Genomic DNA, 24001 nt, shown 5'->3' with positions numbered 1-24001 from the left:
AATGATATGGACAACCGAGGCCCCAGGATTATCAATGGGTTGTTTTTCCTTGAAAACCATATGCACAGGTTTGCGAATATGTTTTGGCTAACGGTATCTCCCTTCCCCCCCCCCCCCCTCCCAACTGTCCGCGTAGATGTAGGGGCAACGAGCAGGTGCAGTAGGGCCTCCAAAAATGACTCCACCATCACTTTTAAAAACAGTTAACTCCCCGGTCACTTTTTTTCAAAATTCAGTTTGTCGATTCACTTAAATTTACTTAACTATGGACATTTCAAGATACACAACATCATCACTATTCCTTGGTTGAACATAGCAGAAAAGTTCACAACTGGGGCACTACTATCAACCAATTCCGACATCTGGTCTGGTTTCATCGCATGAGGGATCCAAACCTGATGCAGAAGTTAACCCTCCTGAATGGGTTTCTCCTACCCAAGCTATGGTATGTGGTTTCTGCATGTAGTACCAGCGTCATAGTCTCTTTCTCTCTTGTTGGCTTTTAACGACCTTACAGGTCACGCCGGTCATTTCTGGCTTACTAGACTTATTTTTACCACTTAGCCGGGTAGTCAGTCCTTGCAACGGGGGACGGTCCGGATGGGATTCGAACCCGGTCCTGCCGTGTGGACCGGTACCGTTTATCACATGCACCACCGGGTCGCCCACGAGTCATAGTCAAGGTGTCGCTTAATAATGGCTCATACCTGTGGCAAGGATCCGGAGGCATACGTGTGCCACTGGATCACCTAGCATTGCCCCAAAACAGTGGAGGACTAAACTTGCGTATTCGAGTATCGTTACGGAGGCACTGCTAATCAGCAGGTTTGTCGCTGAAAAGGAGTGTCAGCCTGTCAGAGGTCAACATATGTCGTGCGCTGGAAACCCTCCCAACATAACTTCCATATCATCGACGTATTTATATCTTAGAAAGGTTGTCATGCAACTAGCATACATTCCGGACCCAATTCCAAACATTACCGCCCGAGCACTTCGTCGGATATTAGTTGAGAGGTTTCCTGACTCCAAGATATAGCAGGAATTCTCAAAAATATGCTAGCGATTAGTTTTGGGCCAACATCCGTACAGAGATCCGTTCTGTACCCGATGGTCCACAGCAAGATAGCGTATGGAGAGCTAATGACGAAAATGAACCGAGTATCATCAGGTTGCACAGAGTGCTCCCAGTTGGATACAATGGAACACACATTTACATTGTGTTCCAGAGTGTCATCGGCCCTGGAGTACTCTGCTGCAAGCATTCCACAACATCGATCTCACCCTTACTCCTTCATTCCTGTCCTTCCTTTTCCCTATACTAACGAATATTAGTAAAAAAAGACGGATCCAAATACTACGTTTATTTGCAAACTACATCATCCACATTATTGGAAACAATAATGCTATGATAGATAAAGAACTCCTTAAATGTTCATTGTAACCTGTGTTTTTGTTTTTTCCTCTTCTTTTTTGTTTTACCTATTGCTATTGTAAGCTAGTACATAACTTTATTTTACTTCCTTTTCTTTTAATAAAATATTTTATAAAAATCGTACTAAGGTAGCAAGACTCCACTACCTACTTGAGATCGTCGACGTCAACTACTCTGGCGGGCTCTATCACGGTCAGAGTCTCCGGCAAGCAGGTACTTTGTCTTCAACGCCTTGATCGTCAATGCAATTCTATCGGCCTTGCGTTTCGCATTTTAACATTAAATATTTGTTTTTTATTTCTTTATTTTTTCTTTGGGTCAAACTTTATCATAAACCGACACGTATCGAACTTCATTCAACGAACCTTGTTGAGCATTTAAAAAACTACCCAAAAATAAATAAATAAGCTACAAGCACCCTTTTTCCGCACAATTGATTCTTCCGTTTAGGTTGGAAAAAGTTTACAAGCATCTTAACACCAATGTCACTTAATTTCCGTATGTTATTTTAAACCAACAACGGAATCTATCCAAAAAAACGACCAAAAATCTCGAAAAAGGCACCCGTTTCCGACATCAAAACATAATCACGCGTGTGTACAACGAGAAAAGGAGTGTTTGCGTTAAATAGTTGTCATCGGTGATTATTGTTTTTACGCACCCTCAACCTATTCATCGTGGGTTAAAACCATCACTTCCGTCGCTATTGTTATATATACTTCCTTTTCCACCCTCACGACCCATCACAGGGATCTGCGTACATGTGCGTGTGTGTGTGCGTGTGGAAAATAGCAAATGGACCGGAAAATCCCTTCATCAACAATAACAACAGAGGCGGATGCGAGACAATGATGCTGATGATGACGATGATGACAGGAACCGTGTTTCGTTCTCCTGAGAAGGGAGACATACACACACACACACACCCGCAACTTCCCAACAATTGCATCCTTTACCGGTGGCAGGGAAGGTTAAAAACGGGAAGCTTGTTTGTTTTAATTGGAAGCACTCGATAATTGTACATGAGCCCTCGCACACGGTTAGGCGTTATTTCCATCGGTTCCGGCACGTTTCCAGTCGAGTGTTGTTATTTCGTTCATGCTGTGCATAAATTTACGCTTTTCGTCTGCCGTCGGGGATTTTTCAACGAAATCGGAAGAATGTTTCACATTGATTTGCTTATTGGACATTTTCGTGCTTTCTATATTGAAGTCGTTACACTTCCATATTTAGTACAAATTAAGAACAAAACGTAATTGTACTAAAAAACTTTCCTAGTTAGAAAACTTCCCGAGTTAGAAAGTTGGAGATACTTACAATTTTTAGCACAGCAATGATTGTCTTGTAGATCAATCAGCAAACTAGCTTCTTTTATTATAACTACTTGAACTAGTTAGATTTATTGATCCTAAAGGGATTTTACACTTGCCATGTCCTCCTTAACTTCAGCCGCTATAGGTTGACACTATGAAGCAGGCATTGTTGAAGTGCAAATAAAATTAATATTTTTCTATTCTTTTTTTTAATTTTTTATCGTACCTAGGGGGTGGTGTATGCGTTAAACGGCACCGGTCCACGCGGCAGGACCGAAGATCAAATCCCATCCGGACCGTCTCCCCGTAGCATGGACTGATTCCTGTGACTGTCTGCAGCTACGTGGTAAAATAAGTCTAGTAAGCCAGAAATGATCGGCGTGACCTTAGAGGTCGCTAAGACAAAAAAGAAGAAGAAGAAGAAGAAGTTATCGTACGTTTTATATCAAGTTTTTAGGTAGAAAAATAAACATAAAAACTTGCACCTCAGAACCGTTTTGTTGAATCATAACATGGCTACGTACGACGATAAGAAGAATAGTGTAAAAAATACAAAACATTGAAATTAAAATTCAAACAATTCAAAATAAAGTCAAACAACATGAGTTTAAAAAATGACTTTGAAGTTAGAAGTCTTTGCTCGCAGCACATCAACCAATCTTTAACGTTTGGATGGAATATATCAAGAACGTCGTGCCTCTAAAGATCATGTAAAAATCGTCAAACTGACTAATAACCTAGAGGCGAATGCACTCTAGCAAAGTGGGTAAAGAGACTAGGTGGGCTTATCCCTAACGATTTGACACCTGCGCTGTAGAAAAATGAATTAAAATTTGACGTTTGTGGGTTCGATTTTTTGTCAATGTATGTGTGTGAATCATTCGGAGTGTGCTGTGTGTGTGATTGAAAATATACGTATCACAATCGAACCCATAAACGTCAAATTTGTTTTCAATATGTCTACCGCGTCAAAGCTATAAGCCCACCTAGGCTCTTTACCCACTTTGCACTCTAGCACAAGAATAACAACTTTCTCATAGCTGAAATAATAGTCTATCCAAGATTCAACTCCTCAGCTTTGACTCGCATGTTCCTGGAAGGAAATAATGTCGTAAAATTGTCGTAAAGCAATCAAATAATTGTCGTATGACATTGAAAAAGCGTTAGTGCTATAACAAACGCTATAAAGCTATAAAAAAGAGGAATAAATTAGATTATTAAAGTGTCGTAGGTATCCAATTAGTAAATAGTAGTGCACTTCTAACAATAAATCAATTTTATATAAAAAAAAACATCAACTATTCATTATGTTTCATGGATTTATTCGATCTGTTTCGCGTCTCTACACATCATTTTACAATAATCACCAGTTTTAGTAAAAGTTTTCGACCGAATTTTTTCTATACTCGATTTGCTTGCATATGAATGTACATGAATGCATATTCACACACCACCATACAACCGGGTACGATGTCACATTTCTCACGCACGCAGGCTTCCACGCTGTTCCGCCATCCGTTCCGCACGATTAAATCCCACACCCCGAAAGCGTTCGTATTTCACCGAAACGGTTGGGAAAAGACTTGGGCAGGAAAATGGTAAACGGATGGTGTTTGTTGGTTGGTACTGGTTAGGGCTGTTTGTTTAGCAATTTGCCGCCGTGTCTTATCTCGGTCGGTTACACCGCAGAAGCAAATCTGTACGGTACCGCTTTTCCGTTTCAGTGGCGTTTCTTGTAGGTTGAAGGAAGGCAGATCTTGTCGGCTGAAGAGTGTGGAGGCAAGAAATTAATAAGAAACGTTAGACAACAACTTACTGTATAACATATTTCTAATAGCTTTCATGAGCATCGTCGAGATATACGATGCCTCTTATACGTGGATTTTAAAATTTGACAGCTCTGTTAATTTATACAAGAAATTTGAAGAGAATAAGTTAAAAATTGATTGATAGGTAGTATGTTCTTTTTCAATTGAATAAACGTTTGTATATCTTTTTGAATAAAATTACGAGCAGCGAAGGACGAAATTGTATGGAGATGCAATATACGCGGATATTTGAGTTTCAAGGATTTTTGGAAATCTTCGTGATCCGCTCTCTCTCTCTCTCTTTCTCTCGCTCTCTCTCTCTCTTTCTCTATCTATCTCTGTCTCTCTCTCTCTATCTCTCTCTTTCTCTCTCACAATCTCTCTCTTTCTCTCTCTCTTTCTCTTCTTGGCTTACGACCATACCGTGCAAATAGACCTGGAGCGATATTTCTCAGTGAGATATTTCGCAAAGTAGCTCAATTTAGCAAACAAAGGAAAATCGCTGGGCGAGACATTTCTTTGGCTACTGTGATGATATAATTCTATGAGTTTCTATGGCAACGACGTTTAGATGCTGTTTTTTATATATGAACTTTTCATCGCATTTCATCGCATCGCAACGAGAGATCTCTCACTGAGAAATATCGCTCCAGGTCTATTTGCACGGATAGAGGTCATACCGGGCATTTCTGGCTTACAAGACTTATTTTTCCCACGTAACCGAATATTAAGTCCTTGCTACGGGGGGGACGGTCCGGATAGGATTTGATATCCGGTCTTGTCGTGTAGAACCGACGCCATTTATCACATAGACCACCAGACCGCCTATATACCTCCACGGAGACTACCAGAGTATTAGTTTTTTTATATTTCAATAAGGACGGCCAGGAAACCAGAGTAATAGTGTATTAAAAACTTTTCTAATCACTGTGCCCTCTAATATTGTAAATATTGTAATTCTAACCAAAAATGAAAATGATTTTGTTTAACAGTACAATACATATCTGTAGAAACTGTTCTGAATGAAACTGCAACAAAGATAAAAGCGACAACTGATACTGCGACGCAGTGGAAGAGAAGGTATGTAATGAATTTATAGCAGTTTTATAGCACGCATTACCACCCCGAATAGGGGTGGAGCTACACGAACACGTTGTGTTTGCGCAGGTGTTGAAGCTGCGAGCAATTGGAGATACAAGAAAAACTTCACATTTTCTTCCGTTTCCGTACGGCACCCTACACGTACGTAACGGCGTAAGTGGAAAATTATTGTTTTCCACCCCTTTCGTTTTTTTTTGCTTCACTTCTCCCCTTTATTGCTCTAAAGTGTTCTTAGTCTGGTGACGGCAGGGCTGCTTTAAATTCGTAACATGTTTTGTTACGGCCCATCGTAAGAATAATAAAGTCGCTTTGATTCGTATTTAATGGCTTCCAATCGGTGCACAGTGTTGCATACAGATAGCTTCCAAATTCGAGGCCACACTTCCTGAGTAATGATCCTTGAAAGTTTCACTACACACTCCACACAGGCACATTAATGCCACCGAGCAAAGGGTCTAACAGTGATGCCATTGTTCTACAATGTTACGCCTGTGCGCGGGATACAATTTGTTGCATTTCCGATGCCCATTCGGGTATCCCTGTTGACTCCCCAGTTTCTATCGCACCCCAAAGTACCAGCAACCGAACCAAAACACACATGCTGCTGGTACCAACGACCGTGCGTGTCGAATTTCGTATTGTTCAATGGTTGGAAAATCGTTTCTCCAACATCTTTTGCTTTACGGCCATCTCAACGATTCGACCTCTTCGGCACGTAGCAATATGTTTATGGAAATAATCGTTATTTCTTGCTTCCACAAGGCTACGTATTACTATTTTCGTTTAAAGGTTTTAGCAGATGAGAGTAAATTCTCTCCGAAACAAATCAGTTACATTGTAATGGGTCTCTTCTTGTTGGGGGTTTCTCTAAATTTTAATAGCTTTCAACTCTACATTTTTGTTTAAACTAATTCGTTTTTAAAATTTAAATAATATTCCAATTCTAATAAAAATTATTCCAATAACCTATAAATAAGCAAACCTCCTTAGTCTCCGGCTTTTAAAGGCATGGCGACGAGAACAATATAGAAAACTCCAGATTATTCCAAAAATGTTCTACGACAATTTCCGCATTCTTAATTTTTCTTACTTCATTTTTTATCTCTTTTTGTTTAATGTTTTATTCGTTGTGTTTATTGTTCGTGTTATGTTTTCCTAGCTTTGTTATTTCTTTGTTTTTTTTATGTGCAAAAACTAAGCTTTAGTAATAATTTTACGTTTTTTTTAGTATAATTTTGTTTTTCTAAAATTTTACATTAACTTAAAAAAAGAGCATTGAACCAATATTTCTGTGCGTATGCTGCCGATACATCCAAGCGGAGGTTTGTTGCCTTAAAAACGTATAGCAAACCGTTCACAGTGGAAAATCGTTACCAATGGGGTGGAAAACTCTCCTTGCACAAGTGATTTCACACGCCCATTCGATTATCTCGCTCACTCGCCGTCTCTTTTAAACGCGTTCGGATTTCCATCCCCTTGCGCGAAATCGTGCACCCCCTTACGCACATTGGGTTGTTTCTTCTTGTCTACTATTTGTTCGCAAGTTTCCCTCCACACGAGGTGTAGAAACGTTTTTTTTTGTTCTTTTGTTTGCCATTGCTGTTATTTCGTTCTTCTTCCCTTTACCAAAGCGAGATAAAGGCATACTGTCGCCTTTAGTCGTTATGCTGCGGGTTCGTTAAATCGAGGTAAAATGTTGCAGGAAGCTGCAATCCGTTGGCGGGGGAAGATGAGAAATGAGGAAGGAGACGGGATAGAGGGATGTCCGTAAGGTCGGTAGACCGGTTCTGTCGCGGCACGGTTTTAGACGATCACAAACGTTCTACCGGTGCGTGTTGCGTGCATTCCCGACACTTCCATCAACGGATAAATTGCGAGCAAATTTTAAAAAAAATATATTATGATCGTGAAATCGTGAAATTAACAAAACAAAATTAAATGTGTTTCGCTACATGTGTCGTGTACATGAGGGTGAGTGAATGGTGATCGCACTAGGTCAAAATGGTCCTTTTAAACGTTTCCATTAGTGAAACGAAAGTGTTTTAGCTGTTGTGCAACAAAAATATTAAGCACGTGGGCTTCAATCAACCATTTGAACGACGCGTCAAATCAATCCCAAGTTCGATCGTTAAAGGATTTTGTTGTTAAACCGTCAGGATCATTTGAGGTAAATACGATTAAAATTATTTTACTTCAAACCAGAAACCATTTTTAGCAAAACATATTTTATATTTGTCTAACAAATCTGATAGAAAAATATTATGAAAATTTTATTGCTATTATTGAGATATTAGAACATTTCTGTTTTGCAAAGTAATTATGTTAGTGTTAAAAAGTGACTGTGACAAATCAAATAATGTGGTAGTGTATGTGATAAAAGGCGCTAGTTCTATACGACAGGACCGGGTATCAAATCTCATCCGGATCATCCCCCTGTAGCAAGGACTGACTATCCGTTTATGTGGGAAAAAATAAATCTCGTAAGCCAGAAATGGTCGGCATGATCTTATATCTAAGACATTAAGCCATTAACACTAGAACTACCAAGCGTTTTAAGCATTTTTCGCTCATGATTAATTTAAAAAAAATCGAAGAGTTGGAGTATATTTTATTTATTATTGGAGATCGTACTATCGATTATGTATGTAAAATTTATGTTTCAACTACCTCAGGATTATTTAACCCCAAAAAATAATTTGATGAAAATGCAGCGTTCCAGTCAAAATGACTGGTCCAGTAGTTCTAGTGTTAAGTGAATTAAGTCATTAATGCTTACAAATGCATTTGGACTGAAATTTTGAAAAGCATTTTCTTATCGATAATAAAAAAAAGCGTTAAGTTAGCTGTCAAAAAGATTGAATTTTTAATTCACCAATATTAAAAGAAAAGATTCGCAATCAGTATATTAAATTCAGCTATTCCGCTAATTTTTGAAAGCTTGAAAAAAACTAATTCTTACTTCTTAAAATGGAATTTGCAATGTGTAATTGCTTTAAATACAAACAAATTAACAAAAAAAAAAGTTTAATTAACATAGAAAATGTTAACATTGATAATGTTACGCACAAAAGCTTAAACAGTAGAAAAGAAAACAAGTTAAATCGATAGAAAATGGAAGATAAAAACATTTTCTTATAAAGACACAAACTTGAAACAACAAACAAACGTGAAAAATCATAAAAAGTAATAGAAATTTGTGTAAATTAAAAGTAATTAAAATGAATACAATGAAATGCTCTATTGCGTTTAGGAGAAGAAAAATACAGAACGTCATAAGGATTTCCATCCGGTCGTTAAACTTTTCAAGCGCTACACACATTTCTAAACCGCCTTCATGGTGTAGCGAATGGTAGTTGTAAAATGTAATAGCAATCATGTGTCAAGAGTGTGTAACCGTGTGTAAAAATGTAGCAGCGTAAAGCAGCGCCTAAAGCAATGACGTACAAACATTTCCACTCGCTCTCATTTATGTAAAACCATTAACCACGGTGGCTACCAATCGCTCAAAAGAGGAGTTACATCGTACGTGACAAAAAAGGATTTCACCGATTGATGCATACAAAGGCGGGTGGGTTTTTTTTTCTTTTCTTTCTTCTTTTTAAATATTTCATTCAAGATGCACTATTAATTCTTTTGTGCCAATCACGCCCGCAGGCAAGGCAAACGTTGTATTCAGGCTTCAAAGGTTTTGGTTTGAAATAAAATTCAATGTTCCATTAGATCAACGCTTATCGTAAACATTCGTTCGAAATAGAATTCAAATTTCATAACATCTAATTATTCCGTTGCCGAAACCTCACTCAGGCATGCAAGGCAAAATATGATGCTCTCTTAAGAAGCGCACACACACCCGGCCCAAGTATCGCGGTCAACCGGAACGTTGTATCCGGACACCGGGAAAAACAACTCCCGGTTACCTCGGTCGATGTCCTTTTGTCGCTGTACGGCGCGGTTGCCTTGTTTTTTTGCGTTGCATAAACAAATCAAACGACACCGGACGAAAGCGTATACCCGGCGTGGTTGGATACGCCGTAGCACTCGCCGTAATTCGAAGCCCACCATCCGTCGGTGGTGGTGTACGTCCTAAGACAGCTGCCACCACCATACCATTCGAAACAAAGTCAATTGTGCACGGCACGAAATTGTGTATCCATTCGCTTTGGTGAAACGCGGGCTCGCTGTGTGTCGATCGTTGTGTAGATCGGTTAGATTGTTAGTCACTGAAAGTTATGGAGAAAATCAGTTAAATTTAAAACTATGCCAAAAGGGGGAATGAAAGGGAAACGAACCGAGTAGCCTCGAGTGGGAGGGTGGGAAGGGGAGGAGGGGAAGGGGGAAGGAGGGGGAGGAAGATGAGGGAAAGAGGAAGCGGGAAGGAGAAGAGTTGTTTTTGCTGCAAAACTAAAGAAAAGCACGAACGAGTCGTAAACGAACTATCGCCCATCCGGGCTCCCAGCATCTTCCTAGTGCTCAAGGGCCTTGTGCTCGTTTTCCGTTCCCGTGACGTAAATGTCGTTGTAAAGAGGCACAGAGGCTATCCAATAGTTTTGATACCGATTGTACGAATAAAATCCGCCGGACGGCGAAGATTCGCGAGAGTTACGCAAGTTACGGCGAATGTTTACATTTCCTTACGTTACCAATTCTTATTGTGTAATGAAGGCAAGTGTGACACATAAACCACAGAGCTAAACATATTATATAACTATCTTCTTTTTTACTTGCTAAACTAGTTGTTTTTTTGTGAAAGTTACAAGCAAAAACATTTTGCTGGAGACACTTCGAGATTGCTTTAAATCTCAGATTGTACACTGGTAGCCTTCAAGTTTGCTAAACCTCTGCACCGGATACACTGTTCTATCTAAATTTAATTTCACCTTTTAACCTGCCTCATTCTCATCTTTAACACATTTATGGGCGCGTTCAAATTCTTTCCTATCCGACTCACCATATCTCGCACCGTTCGCTAATCTGGACGGACTGGTCAGATTTTTACGACCCGGCACACAGCGTCCACAGCGCTGTACGATGCACCGTACTGCACCGTGAAGGACCGTAAGGAAGGTGAATCATTTAAAAAAAACGCACCTTCTTCTCGGTAAAGAGACTGTGCATTGTTTCTCCTTGTGCACTATAGCCCCCTTATCCACACCTTCGTAATATGAGTCGATGCTAACGGACGGTGTTCATACATGTGGGGGCCTGTCTACATGTCTGCATCACATCGATATGATACTGTGGCTCTGAGGTTTTTTTTTGGTTTTAGTTCCGGTAATAAAAAGTAAAGCAGAAAACGTGTTATGACGAATAAACGAGGGTTAGAGTGTGCTTCGTCTCTTTGCGACGGTGCAGAATTACTGCTGGCCTTGGACAAGGAAGCCCGCATTCCCGGTGTGTCCCGGTTGGCAAGAACAGTGAAACGATGGTACCTTCAAGGTGCATATCTTTAATGAGATTTGCATGCCATCGATACAGGGAAGTTAAAGATTCATAATCTTTTTTTTTGGCAGAAGAGTTTTCGAGGAGATGATGCACAACAATAGCTGAGATCAGATATATGGCCCGCATCAGCCGAAAAGGTTTGAGAAAAAGGAAGAATTGGTTCTTCCCCATTATCCAATACATTATTGACGAGACGAGGTTTTATAGCTGACAGCTCATTTCCTTTCTAATCTTTGTTGTCAATGTCATATTCGCTAGCCGGTGCTGGTGGCTTTTGATAGCATGAAGTTTTCGCTTACAATTTAACACACCTCACTACGTACCAGTTGAAAAATGTTAAAAAAATAAGTTTCCGCCGTCGCCCTTCAAACCAGCAACTACTCGGTGAGTGGAAGCAGCTCGGTAGGTGCAGGTGGTATGGATAGGGTTTGTAGTTTCCCGTGGCCCCGGTGGACGCTTGTTTATCGTCTTGGCTTGAAGTATGGTTTTTCGAAAACAAAGATATGATGTTGCCGCCAGCTAGCAAAAACCCAAAACAACTCTACTAAACATAGGTGGCACTACCCTTTCCTTCCCACTGCCCTTCCCCCAAAGAATCACACTCATACATAGGCGCGCTGTAAAGTGTCTTCTTTCTCGCGGGTTCTTTCGAATGGTGAGTTGGTAATGACACTGGGGCCTGTGATTCGTTTGAAGGCAAATTAAAGTAAACATCAGACAGCCCGGCGGCACGCGCAACTGGGCATGAGTACTGGGCTGGAAAAGGGGAAACGGTACGAACGTAGGGTGAGGAAGGTATTAGACAATACTATTACTTTAAGGAAGGTTGTTGAATTAGTCCTTTTTCCAATATCCAAAAGTTCTAGCCATCAGATATTCGAAGTATCTCCAATGAATTGTTTCATTCTTTACTTGGTCCATATAATATTATGTCGTAAAATCTAAGCTGTGTCTTCAGTCGCATGATTTATAGTTCTTCAAAAAAAAGCTCCATATCCCTTAGCCCTGCACAGGCAAACAGGCAATAAAGAAGTTCTTTGAATCGATAGATATCACCATTTAAAAAGGCACCCAACGGGTGCAGTAGTTGGAGACGGTGCATGCCTCCATATACTGCCAGCGACAATAGGACGCTAGTATCGGCGTGCCTAGCAGAGCTCTAGGGAGCTAACACAGGCTGAGTAACCGTAACGCCGCTTCAGTGCTATGACAGTTGCGTTTTTTGTGTTGATCGTCGCGCCGATCTTCGTGTCAGTCCACATCGGCTTGCTGATCGTGAAGCGTCCAGCCCCATTATACAGTGCGCTGCGGATGCGTTAGTGTCGTTTTTCGCGAGTTGTGTCGTTTTGCTACGAAGAAACTATTTGAAGCTGTATGTGTCACAGGCTTGCGGGAGGTATTTTTAAATTGTTCCGTGCGACCAGATTTGTTCACCGAAAATGCCTAAAAGTGAGTGTTTTGCATTGAGATGCAGTGAAGGTTGGAAAGTGTTTGGTGATGATTACCGTGCGTTATTAGCAAATGGATATGGATGTTTTTGTAAAAATGTGCTGGTGATTTTTCCTTTCGATATTCCACCATTCCACAGTGATGAGAGTTATTCCAAAAAAAAAAATGTAGCCAATCGTTTGGACAAGGTTTCCAACAAGATTCAATGTAGTATCTCCTCACCAGAAATTCGTCGCAAGTCGCATTATCTTGAAAAAACCCTGCAAGGCGGTATGTAGAGCTAAACGATGGACAAAAGATGAGAAGTTTGGCAGTTCATCATAGGCTTAATTGCCGAACCCTTCGGTTCGCAAAGCCCGCGAAAAATCGCAACTATTTACCGTCCTTTGCTTAGGTAATAAATCTTCGCTAATTTTATGGCTCTATCATAACGCTCTACCGGCTGAAGAGACAGAAGAGTGAACAGGCGGCTAGCTTGAGGGAACAAGTGTGCAATATTTCGAAGTAATAATGGAAATACATTGTAGAGTAAGTGGTTCATTCATTGCATACTTAAGCGTTGAGGTCACCGTGGTACTTTGTCATCTACAGTGTAATGTGTATCGATCGCTCTATCCAGACTCTAGCAGCGATTATCAAAGTGTAACAGGCTTCTCAATTTTAATACTTAATACGCTTTTCCGCTCTGCCTAACTAACGATCAAACCTGTACAAGCGCCAAAAGCATGCTGGATTTATCAAATTGGAATTGCAACCACCCACCACCCAGCACCTTGTTTTGTGTTTTTCGTGATGTCCAACATCGTCCGTAAACGTCAAATAGATGTAATTTACACCGATTGTAAAACAACCTTCGATAGTTTGCCACACATTCGACTTTTAATCAAACTCGAGAAACTTGGATTTGGAAGTCCAATCTTATCTTGAATGGGATCCTTTCTCTCAAATCGTTCTTATTCAGTTAGATTGAACAACTCGTTTTCGTCATTTGTCTGGTTTGTCTGGTGTCAGGGAAGTGCACTTAGTCCTATCCTTTTCTTCCTTTTTATCAACGACTGCATCAATGTTCTTCCAATTGATGGACACCTCCTTTATGCTGACGATATAAAAATCTTTCTTCCCGTGCCTCGTCCTCCATGGGTTAATGGGTTAATAATGGGTTGGTGCTCTGTCCACTTATATGCCATCTCTTTCGGGAGACCTTCTGCTGTCCGGCTGTATTGGGATTATTACCTATGCGGTACCCAAATAAGTAGGGAATCCAGCGTGAAAAATCTTGGGGTATGGTTGGATGAGGTCTCTCTTTCGCCACTCACATTAAGCATGTGATCAATAAAGCGAACAGAGCACTAGGCCTCATTATTCGTATGTCTTCAGAAATTCGTGATCCTTTATGTCTTAAGGCACTATAATGTTGTTGGGTTCGATCCGTCCTTGATTATGACTGCGTGGTGTTCCAGCTGGAGGTGCTGCTATGCACTAGAGAGAGTTCAGAAGAAATTTACGCGCGTAGATTTCTTCACGGTTACTCCGTTCCTGTACCCTCTTATTCTCTCCGTTGTCAATTGCTGAGTTTAATAGATATTGAATCCCGCCATTGACAATCGGAATACTACTTCAATGCCTATATCCTCTCCTCCGAATTTGATGTCCCTTCTCTTCTATCTTCCATACCACTCTCGTAGACTTTGCGACAGGCCTCCCTTCTATATCCCAAACCGCCGTTCGGTTTTTGTTCGATTGCTGTTCGATTTAAACAGTAGCGGATCAAACGGTGGGCGGAGTAGGCAGCCGCCTAGGGCCCCGTCGCTTGCAGAGGCCCCGAAAGACGACAGAACATTTAATACGTAACGGAGCCCGAGCAGAAATCCACATAAACCCCCCCCCCCCCCCCCCCGCCCCTTCCCTTTCATCTACTGCCTGCAACTAGAACACTAGAGGCCCCTTTAAAATCCTGAACGAACGTTTACCAAAGAATCATATGGATAGCCGGGTCCCCAAGATTAAGACAATGCGATTTTTTTTACTCTGCCATCCAGGTTCGGCGATGGTTTGGCGCACAAAGGCAGTGACGAGGTTGTGAATATGTAGACCCTCTCGCTTAATCCTACAGAGCAGCCAGGGGCCCCTTTAAACCGAGAACGAACGTTTTCCAAAGTATGATATGGACAACCGAGGCCCCAGGATTATCAATGGGTTGTTTTTCTCTAAAAACCATATGCACAGGTTTACGAATGTGTTTTGGCTAACGGTATTTCTCTGAGCACTGCACTTTGTGCACTATGTAGTGCCCAATTAACCAAGGAATTCCCGCAACCTCGATTCCTTAGTCGTACCGTGGGAATACCTCGCATAGAGGAAGAAGACCACGGAACGGGGATGGCATATATTTTGGAAGTATGAAAAAACTTTCATAAAACTTTTTATTTCAAAACTATTTTAGGTAGATACAAGTAAGACAAATTTTCTGTGTAATTTTCAAGAAATCAATGTACAAATAAAAATAATTGAGGGGGATACCTTTCTAGCGTTAACGTTTTATTACGATAGTGTGGGAGAGGGTGAAAAATTAACAATTGTTGTGTTACGGACTAATTGAAGCTCATATGGATCGACAGTGATTGCCGATGAACTCGGGTCAACTATTCACTACCATCAACCGTTAAACATTGTTTTACACTTACTCTCCTTTCGCCGTCCCGCCGGTAACAGGTCCGAAAACGCGGTGTGCGATGAAGGAGAAGAGCAAAAATGCCGCTCGCTCCAGGCGGGAAAAGGAGAATGCGGAGTTTCTCGAGCTGGCAAAGCTGTTACCATTGCCGAGCGCTATCACGTCACAGCTTGATAAGGCTTCGATCATCCGACTAACTACGTCCTACCTGAAGATGCGTGCCGTTTTCCCGGAAGGTAGGTAAATGGAGGGAGGGAAGCAGCAAGTGCGAAGTATTCTATTGTATACTATTTTCACGTGACACTTCCACGTGTGCAGGGCTGGGAGATGCGTGGGGCTCACAGCACATACCGAACAATCCGCGCGATCTTGCGATTAAGGAGCTCGGTTCCCATCTGCTGCAGACGCTAGATGGGTTCATCTTTGTCGTTGCACCGGATGGTAAGATTATGTACATCTCGGAGACGGCCTCGGTACATCTCGGGCTTAGCCAGGTGGAGCTGACCGGGAACTCCATCTACGAGTACATACACAACTACGATCAGGACGAGATGACATCAGTGTTGTCACTCCAGCCGAACATGTTTGTACCACCGGCACCGGCTGCCGGTACCGAACCTAGCGGTACCGGTCCACTACTCTCTTCCACACCCCACTCATCCATTGCCCATCCGGGCACGAACACATCCGACACAGCAATCTCACCGTTTGCCAGTCTGCTACATCCCGGTGGTGGTGACTCTCCACCACAGAGTCTTGCCTCGTCCGTTACTTCAACTGCCGCGATCGGTGGCACACTCGGCCAAGCGGGACCACCCAGTTTATCGCCTAACGATATGCAAACCGCAATGCATCATCAACAGCAGCCACATATGGGTGGCACCGGTGATCATTCGCCACTCGGAACGGCCAATCCACCGACTTACGGTACGGGCACGGTTGGGTATGGGATGCATCATCCCCAACAGTCCCACAATTATCACAATCATCACCATGGCCATTATCATCATCACCACCATCATCACAGCTACGGGCAGCATCATCTGTCGCAAACGATTGAGATCGAGCGTACCTTCTTTCTGCGTATGAAGTGTGTGCTGGCGAAGCGTAATGCCGGTCTTACGACCAGTGGCTATAAGGTGAGCAGTTTGTACAGACTCGTTCTTGTGGCGCAATACCCGACTGTAGAGTGTCCGTCCCTTGCAGGTTATACATTGTTCGGGATATCTGAAGGCACGTATATATCCGGGCGATGCCACGTACGGTGATGGGCACAGCTGTATCCAGAATCTGGGTCTGGTGGCGGTCGGTCACTCACTGCCACCGTCCGCCATTACGGAAATCAAACTCTACCAGAACATGTTTATGTTCCGTGCCAGCATGGACCTGAAGCTGATCTTTCTCGATGCAAAGTAAGTACGGACCCATAACATAACCTCAGTTCTACGCACATAACAAACTATGCTTGGTGTACACCAGTTCGGAAAATTCGCATATAGCCAGGTCTGAACCGAAATATTCTTCTTCCCTCTTGCCCCGAACCGACCGTTGGTTTTGTGGTGGTATAATCGGTACTCCGGTTTTTATGTTTTCCATTCATCGCATTAACACCCAACCACCCAGTTCCCGAGCCCACCCCGAAAAAAAACCACGATGTTGAGTGCTGTTGGAAACAAAAGGGACCGTTGTGCTTTATTGGAACGGTTTGTTTGCTGACGCTGAAAATCCCTGCAACGTGTCAAATCTCGTTTTTCACTCGAGTACCTCAACCATTCACGCACCATCCCAGACGGACGCCATCGATTGGGCCACTTTCGACTTATGGTAGGGTTTTTTTTAGCTGTGAAAATGTAAAGGGAAACACTTACCTACTTGTTTTCCACTATCGTCAGCGCTCGTTACCGGACGCTTGTTTGTCTTTTGCATTCGCCTCACAGCAGGGAGAGGAAACTGGATGAGTTAGCCGGATATTTCTTGTTTCTTTTCCTTTCAGAACGAAGAAAAAAAATCAATCAATTTATAAACTCAATATGTTCGCGCCTTACGAACCCCTCTCATACGTTTCCCTTTTGCTTTCCGTACCATTTTTCGTCTCAAAACAGAGTGGCACAGCTCACAGGATACGAGCCACAGGATCTAATCGAGAAAACACTCTACCAGTACGTCCACGCAGCGGACATCCTTCACATGCGTTACTCGCATCAAGTTTGTAAGTAAACGAGCACTGGACTAGGTGAAATCGATACAGTCGCTTTTGAGTCATTTAGCTTAAGAACTTTCTTGCGTCTTGCGAATCGAAACTGCTGACTCATGATTTTTTTTTGTCTGGTTTTGTTATGTAGTAATGTACAAAGGCCAAGTTACAACAAAGTATTATCGGTTCTTAACGAAAGGCGGTGGTTGGGCTTGGGTACAATCGTATGCTACCGTTGTCCACAATACACGCTCCTCTCGGCCACATTGCATCGTAAGCGTGAACTACGTTTTGAGGTAAATAGCAGTAGCTTTACAAGCTAAAGAAACCTGCCTCCAACAAAACAAGGTTAATTCTGAAATCCGTTTGATATCTCTTATGCCTTTCCAGCGATCAGGAAGCGCAGGATCTGCTATTGAATGAGGTTCAGCAACCCCAACATACTGGATCAACACAGCATCAGACATCACCGAACGTCAAACCGGAAGCAAACGCTGGAGGTGTTGGAGGTGCAGGTAATGCGAATAAAGAGCGAAACCATGGTGAACCAGCGACAGCACTGGCCGCTACAATAACACCAGTGTCCGGGTTAACTTCCGGCGTTCCTGCCCATATGTCACCGATCGGTGGTACAGTGGTGGGTGGTAACGCTACTGGAAGGCGGAATAGCTTACAATCGTTGCAACCTTCTCATCAGGCTAGTATGTCTTACAACTCGTTAATGATGGGGAAAGATCTTCAGGATCATCACCTTCAGCAACAGCAGCAACAGCCACAGCAACACCAGCAACACCAGCAGCATCAGCAGCAACAACACAGCAGCTTCATTCAGCTGTCTAGTTTAGACGACGATGCCAGCCTGGGCCCAATACCGGGAGCACCTTCGGCCTGTCTGGTTACACATCCTGGTTCTTCCATGCCATCTGCCCATGATGATTACGAGCTGCAGCTGCAGTACAGCACTGGTGGTACCCATCAGGATTCGAACACGCCCAGTACCGGGTACTGTATGAATGCCGCACCCACTGGCGGAATGCTCGATGGGCACGCGGGATCACGCGTTGTTGCGGATGGTAGTGACGCATTTTTGGAGCCGTATTACGATCAGTTCTATGGTGGTTATGACTCCCGACAGGATCCAATCTCTTTGCGTCCATTTTCGGCGAGTTCTAACAGCTGCAGCAGTTCGGAGGGTGAGGGAACGCTTGCACAGCACCACCAACATCACAACCAGCAACATCACCATTCACAGCAGCACCATCTTCAACAACCACCACCCAGCTACGATAGCATGGCGAATAATACGCTGTCTATGTCCGGTGGAGGTACGGGCGTGCTACGACAGCATGTTGGTACGGGTACAGATCAAAGCTATGGTGATCTTCATCTAGAGAACCACTATGCACCTACTAACGGGCATCACCACCAGCAACACCATCACCAGCAACACAATCTCGAACAACATCCTCACATGAACGGTACCGTTGGTAATGGGAGCTCCACGTTTCTGTATGATGCCTCCCCAGCAACGTTGGATGGTAGCACTAGCTCAGCTTCTCCGTTCGATGGGATCTCGCAGCAGCAACCGTTCGAGCATCAGCACACCTTGCACCATCTCGGACCGGCTACTCATCAGCAACATTTCCGACAGCACGAACTCCAGCTTGGTGGTGCACCGTTGGTTAGTACGTCCGGCATGCTTGGGATGGAATCACCGGCACGGAGAACTGTCGGAGATCGTGAAGAACCTACCGGTGATACTGGAGCGTCAAAATCATCCAAACTGCCTAACCATCCGGTTGTGTCAACCAACGCGAACGGCAACAATAATTCCACCATCGGTAACGGTTGTACCGTGAATGGGAATAATGGTGGAAATCCCACCAACAGCTCTATTCCGCTTCAAGCGACAAACAATGGCAGTAACCGAATTACTAACAGCAGTATAATTATAAGTAATGCAAGCAGCACCGAGTGTAACCATGGTGACACTAATGGTGGGGGTGTCGTTACTATCAACGTTAATCTAAACCATATGCATAATCACAGCAATAACAATTCCACCGGCAACAACCATCTACTTACCAGCAATAATAACGACCATAACGCTGCGATTAACAATAATAACAACACGAACAGCAACAATAATAATCTGCACAGCGCGAAAGGATACGGCACGGGCGTGGGTGTCGGTAGTGACGTCCGTTCGGTCGGTATGGAGAGTAAGAAACCTACCGTCGCTACCCGTAATCAAGCGAACCGCCAACAGCATCACTATTCCGACACTTACGGGCTGCCGCACTATACGAGCGTTATCGTCGAGTCGACATCGACTACGTCGGCAGGATCTAGTACGGCGAGTACCACCACAACAACCACGACCAACAACAACAAGCAGCTGTCATCGAGTGAGTACATCCCACAGCAGTGTACGTAAAGGAGATGTAAAGGAAAAGAACCAAAAGAAAAAAAAACTGTGGCGATAATATTCTCACACACACACACAAAAACAGGGATCAATTTCTATACGGGCACTTTAATCAATCGGATTTTATGTGTTGGCGGTATTGAAACAAAACCAAAAAAAAAAAAATATCGACATCGTTACCCGACAACAAGCCGGATTATTTGTTAGGACTGTAATTTATGCGTGAAGACAACTAACCTTTTTTTCCTGTTCCGTTACACTTGGTTTGGACGCTGGGCTGAAATAGTTGGCACAATCTGGTACAATTTTATGGTGACAGGGGACAACCAAAAAAAAACACTGAACCGCGTACAAATGGAAAAGAACTTCAGCCGGCACTTGATAGAAAGCAAACATTCGTTAGGATTAGCCAATTCCGGGGGTGCGATTTTAACGCCAGCTAATTAATCGATAGGGTTCTAGTTTCGTGTGTAGCGCCTTAATGTTTTGTATCGCATTTTCTTTTAGTCACATTACTATTTAACTTTATTTATTGTACGTCGATTCATTCGCTTTCGTTTTGTATCATACTCCTTTGTTTTGGCTTTGATCCACCGGACACGCCGGGGGTCCACCAAAATCCAGCATCTTCTCATACGTTTCCTTTCTGTTTTTTTTCCCTATGCTTCCCAATCCTCATCCGGGATCCGTGATCCCTTTATGTATTTCTTTGCGTAACCTTCAACTATTTCCCACCTCCCCCCAAATTTTGCGGTTCTTTTTCTTGGAAGTTTTGAGCAGGCTGGCTGTTCCTTTTTTGGTGGAGCACACACAGCTACAGGATTAGTGAACATCACAGTTAATCAATTCAAATACAATCAATGATATACTGCTTGTGTATGTAAACGGCTACTTGCATCGGCATTACACGTGTTTATGAACTATTATTATTAATTACTCTACCATTGCCATTGAAACATCGTTACTATGTGATGCGAGCGAGTGTGTTTCTCCACAATCCCTCTTAATAGTGCGTGGAGTAGGCATTATCATTCTGTTTCTTGCACTCGTTTTTCTACTGTTATGATGTACTGTTTGTTGTGTGTGTTTTTTTTTGCTTTTGGTAACCTTCGTTAAGACCACTATCATATCTTGCAGCAGTCGCTTATTTCTGTCAGAAGTTAAAAAGATGCCAGTCGGTACCTTTTTCCTTTATTGAAACATTACTTTTCTGTCTGAATCGATCCTTTGCAAAGCTATCGAGTCACCTGAAACTCGTTAAAATATGCTCAATCCATATTTTCCCCTTCGCATTTTGTTTTGTTAAATTCCAGTTCCTCTTAGCTACATTAACTTAGGTGTGTAATATTTCATAACTCGACTCATCACTTTCGTCCCATCGTTCGTATCACCTGCTCTCTACCGTACCTGCCAAGCTGTGCGTCAGAGAAATGATTCGGTATTTGTGGATTTCTTCGTAACCATGCGTTACACGCACTCACAATTAAGGCGGTTTATCTCCCGTGTTTTTTTTTCGGCGGCTGCTTAGTAGAGGAAGTGATTAGTATACCACGTGCTGCTAGACCATCAATGTAGCACCGTTCTTTCACTACCTACAGATTTGCTAACAAAAAAAACATACACACAAAAAGAGAGATGTTTTGTGCATAACCAGTTAGCCCGAATCAAAACAGCGATATACACCGTGTAGCAGTGAAGCGAGATTAAAATTATAAGGCATTAGGTAATGCTAGTGGATCGATAACGCCTGAAAGTATGCAATCACTGTCGTTATGATACTTTTTTTCTCTTTATAATCCACGGTGCGTTACGAGATTTTTTTGGCTGATGATGATTTTGTAAATATGCAGCATACCTCCAGACGGGCACAATAAAACACATTTTCTTGGACACCCGCGTGTTGTAAAGTCTTTAAAATTGTTATGAAATGAAGTTCACTTCTAGCGGATTGGACGCGAAAAAATGGTTCAATCCTGTTCCTCACTGTGTTATCTGTTTGTCGTACGAGTTTTCGTACCGGCAAAAGCAAATTCTTTAGCAACATAACAAGCCGTAGAAAAAAAACAGATCCTAAGCATAGTGTTTGCATTACTTTTCTGCTGGGTAAACGTCAAGAAAGATAAGACACTAATACGCGTTTTCCCTTTTTGATAGTTTCCACCATCGTTCGAGGAGTATTATTAACCTTCGAAACATGCCAACGCACAGATACACAAAATACAGAAGCGAGTAGTGACTTCGATTTGCTAGATTAAATTCATCTACTCGCGCTGTGTTTACTATTGCGTTGTGCTCGTCTGGTTTTTTTCTTTTGTTTGCTACAATTCGTTTTGTTTCTTTGTCAACATGATTATCTTTTCTGAATCAGTGGCGGATCTTACGGGTAGGCTGAGTAGGAGGGGGCTTCGAAGAACGGAAAAATGAATGAATATTGCTAGACAGAAGAAAATCTTTCTTATAGCCACGGCACACGGTCACCAATACGGTGGTATGAGAAAGGGAATCCTTTTCTAACTAATTTATTGCTACATGATTGAACAAATGCCTCTTTAACTCGTTTTCCCACTAATCACCACAATAGTATTAAAATTAAAAAAATTAAATGCCATAAATGCAAGAACGGATTTGATCGGAAGGAGCGAAGAGTTGCGGTTGAATAGCTTTCTTTTACGAGGCTCTCTTTTTCATTCGCCGCTCAAGCGGAAGGAGCGAAACACACTTCGTGTGCGAAAGAATGAGAGAACCTGAGAGCCACCTGCTTCGCCAATTATAGTTGTGTAGGTGTGACGCTGAAGAGATAACGATAATGAAGATAAGGTGAAATAACGATCAGTAGCGATCGGACCACAGTACGTTAAACTTCTAAAACAAAAGCTTTCGGCAATGTGCGCGGCATGCGGTGGCTTCGTTTGTAGGATAAAACACTCTGCAAAACTTGTTTTTTGATGCCCACAAAAGTGATATCCTTTCTTAAAGGATGTTATTTCATACAAATAATGTTTAGTACAACAATTAATGCGTTGATAAATGATGCTAAACAGTGAAGTTATTTTTTTTGCACACGCACAAATTAAAGCCAGCGTCGGCTTGGCTTGTGTCAGCGTACGATCGCGTGACACTTGTTAGTGTAAGTGTAAGTGAAAGAAGAATGCCGCTCTGTTAAAAATGAAGCGGACCAAAAATCACAGCATGGTATTTTGAAGCAAATGCAAAATTTTCATTATTTATTGCTTTTAAAATCTATTTGCAAGTAAAAGATTGTAAAAAAGCTTTTAAAAACGATTAAGAATAGTGACAGACGCTAAGACGCGTGTAAGTGTATTGCGGTAGTGCGTGTGTGTCTCCTTTATGAACTGTTTTGACATTTCAAACCTCATCAATGCAGTTTCGGTTTTGATCGAGATTAAGCGATCATAAGATTTTTTTTCCATCTTACGCTTTTTTGCTGCTAAGAATGCAATATGTTCTTGCATCCATGTGTGTGAGAGTAAAGAAATTAACAATCAGTGCGTGTTTTAAAGTTTGCAAATTATTATTTGCATTTCTGTGTTGTGCAGTGCATTGCAGTGCAACGAATTTTGTAAAAAAAATAAAATTCTTTTTCGGTTTTTATCATAACCTCCGTGCTAGCATCGGTTAGTTAATTAAAAATTTTTGGATGTACATTTTGGTACATCCACACGGGACATGCTGTGGAAAGCTGTGCTGTGGAAATGCATGTGTGTTCTTTTGTGTATAGAAAAAAAAAATGTTGTGAAGTGTTGGGTTTTTTTTGGTGCTCAAAAGCTAGTTTAATTTCTTAAGAAGCTCAATTTCATGGAGCTTATTTTTTAAAAAAAATGTGGCCATTTTAGGCGAGTGTGGTGTTTGAAATGTGTAGTGCCTTTGTGCACAAAGAAATAAAATTCAAGTTTTTTTTTTGTTTTTTTTGGTGCCAAAATAACTATTGAAATATCATTTCCGCAGGTAAGTGATCCTCATTTAATTAAAAAATGGAAGAATTTTACTATTGAAATGGGCTCCCCTCAATTAAGTATTCCGCCTAGAGCCTCCAAAAGCGCTTGATCCGCCACTGTTTCTGATTTTTTTTGTTACCCTCTTACACCTAAGTTATGAAACAGAATTATTTCTTCAATAAGTTATATATACGTACATACACATTA

General features: G+C 42.0%; 1 protein-coding gene across 2 annotated transcripts; it reads left to right on the top strand.

Moving 5' to 3' along the window:
- The first annotated feature begins 5845 nt into the window (after window positions 1–5845).
- On the top strand, window positions 5846–20717 carry LOC125760640 (protein single-minded-like). 2 transcript variants are annotated; one of them, XM_049420969.1, is made up of 7 exons: window positions 5846–7821; window positions 15258–15452; window positions 15535–16355; window positions 16423–16628; window positions 17319–17425; window positions 17559–17706; window positions 17801–20717. In XM_049420969.1, exons 2-7 carry the CDS (start codon window positions 15278–15280, stop codon window positions 19845–19847), a joined length of 3504 nt encoding a protein of 1167 aa, XP_049276926.1. In that variant the 5' UTR covers window positions 5846–7821; window positions 15258–15277; the 3' UTR covers window positions 19848–20717. The 2 variants fall into 2 exon arrangements, with proteins under 2 accessions (XP_049276926.1, XP_049276915.1); XM_049420958.1 differs by lacking the exon at window positions 5846–7821 and adding an exon at window positions 10072–12545.
- Window positions 20718–24001: the final 3284 nt, after the last annotated feature.

Source organism: Anopheles funestus, chromosome X (assembly GCF_943734845.2).
Source record: "Anopheles funestus chromosome X, idAnoFuneDA-416_04, whole genome shotgun sequence".
Classification (NCBI taxonomy): Eukaryota; Metazoa; Arthropoda; class Insecta; order Diptera; family Culicidae; genus Anopheles; species Anopheles funestus.
This window is presented reverse-complemented; position numbering and strand designations above follow the sequence as displayed.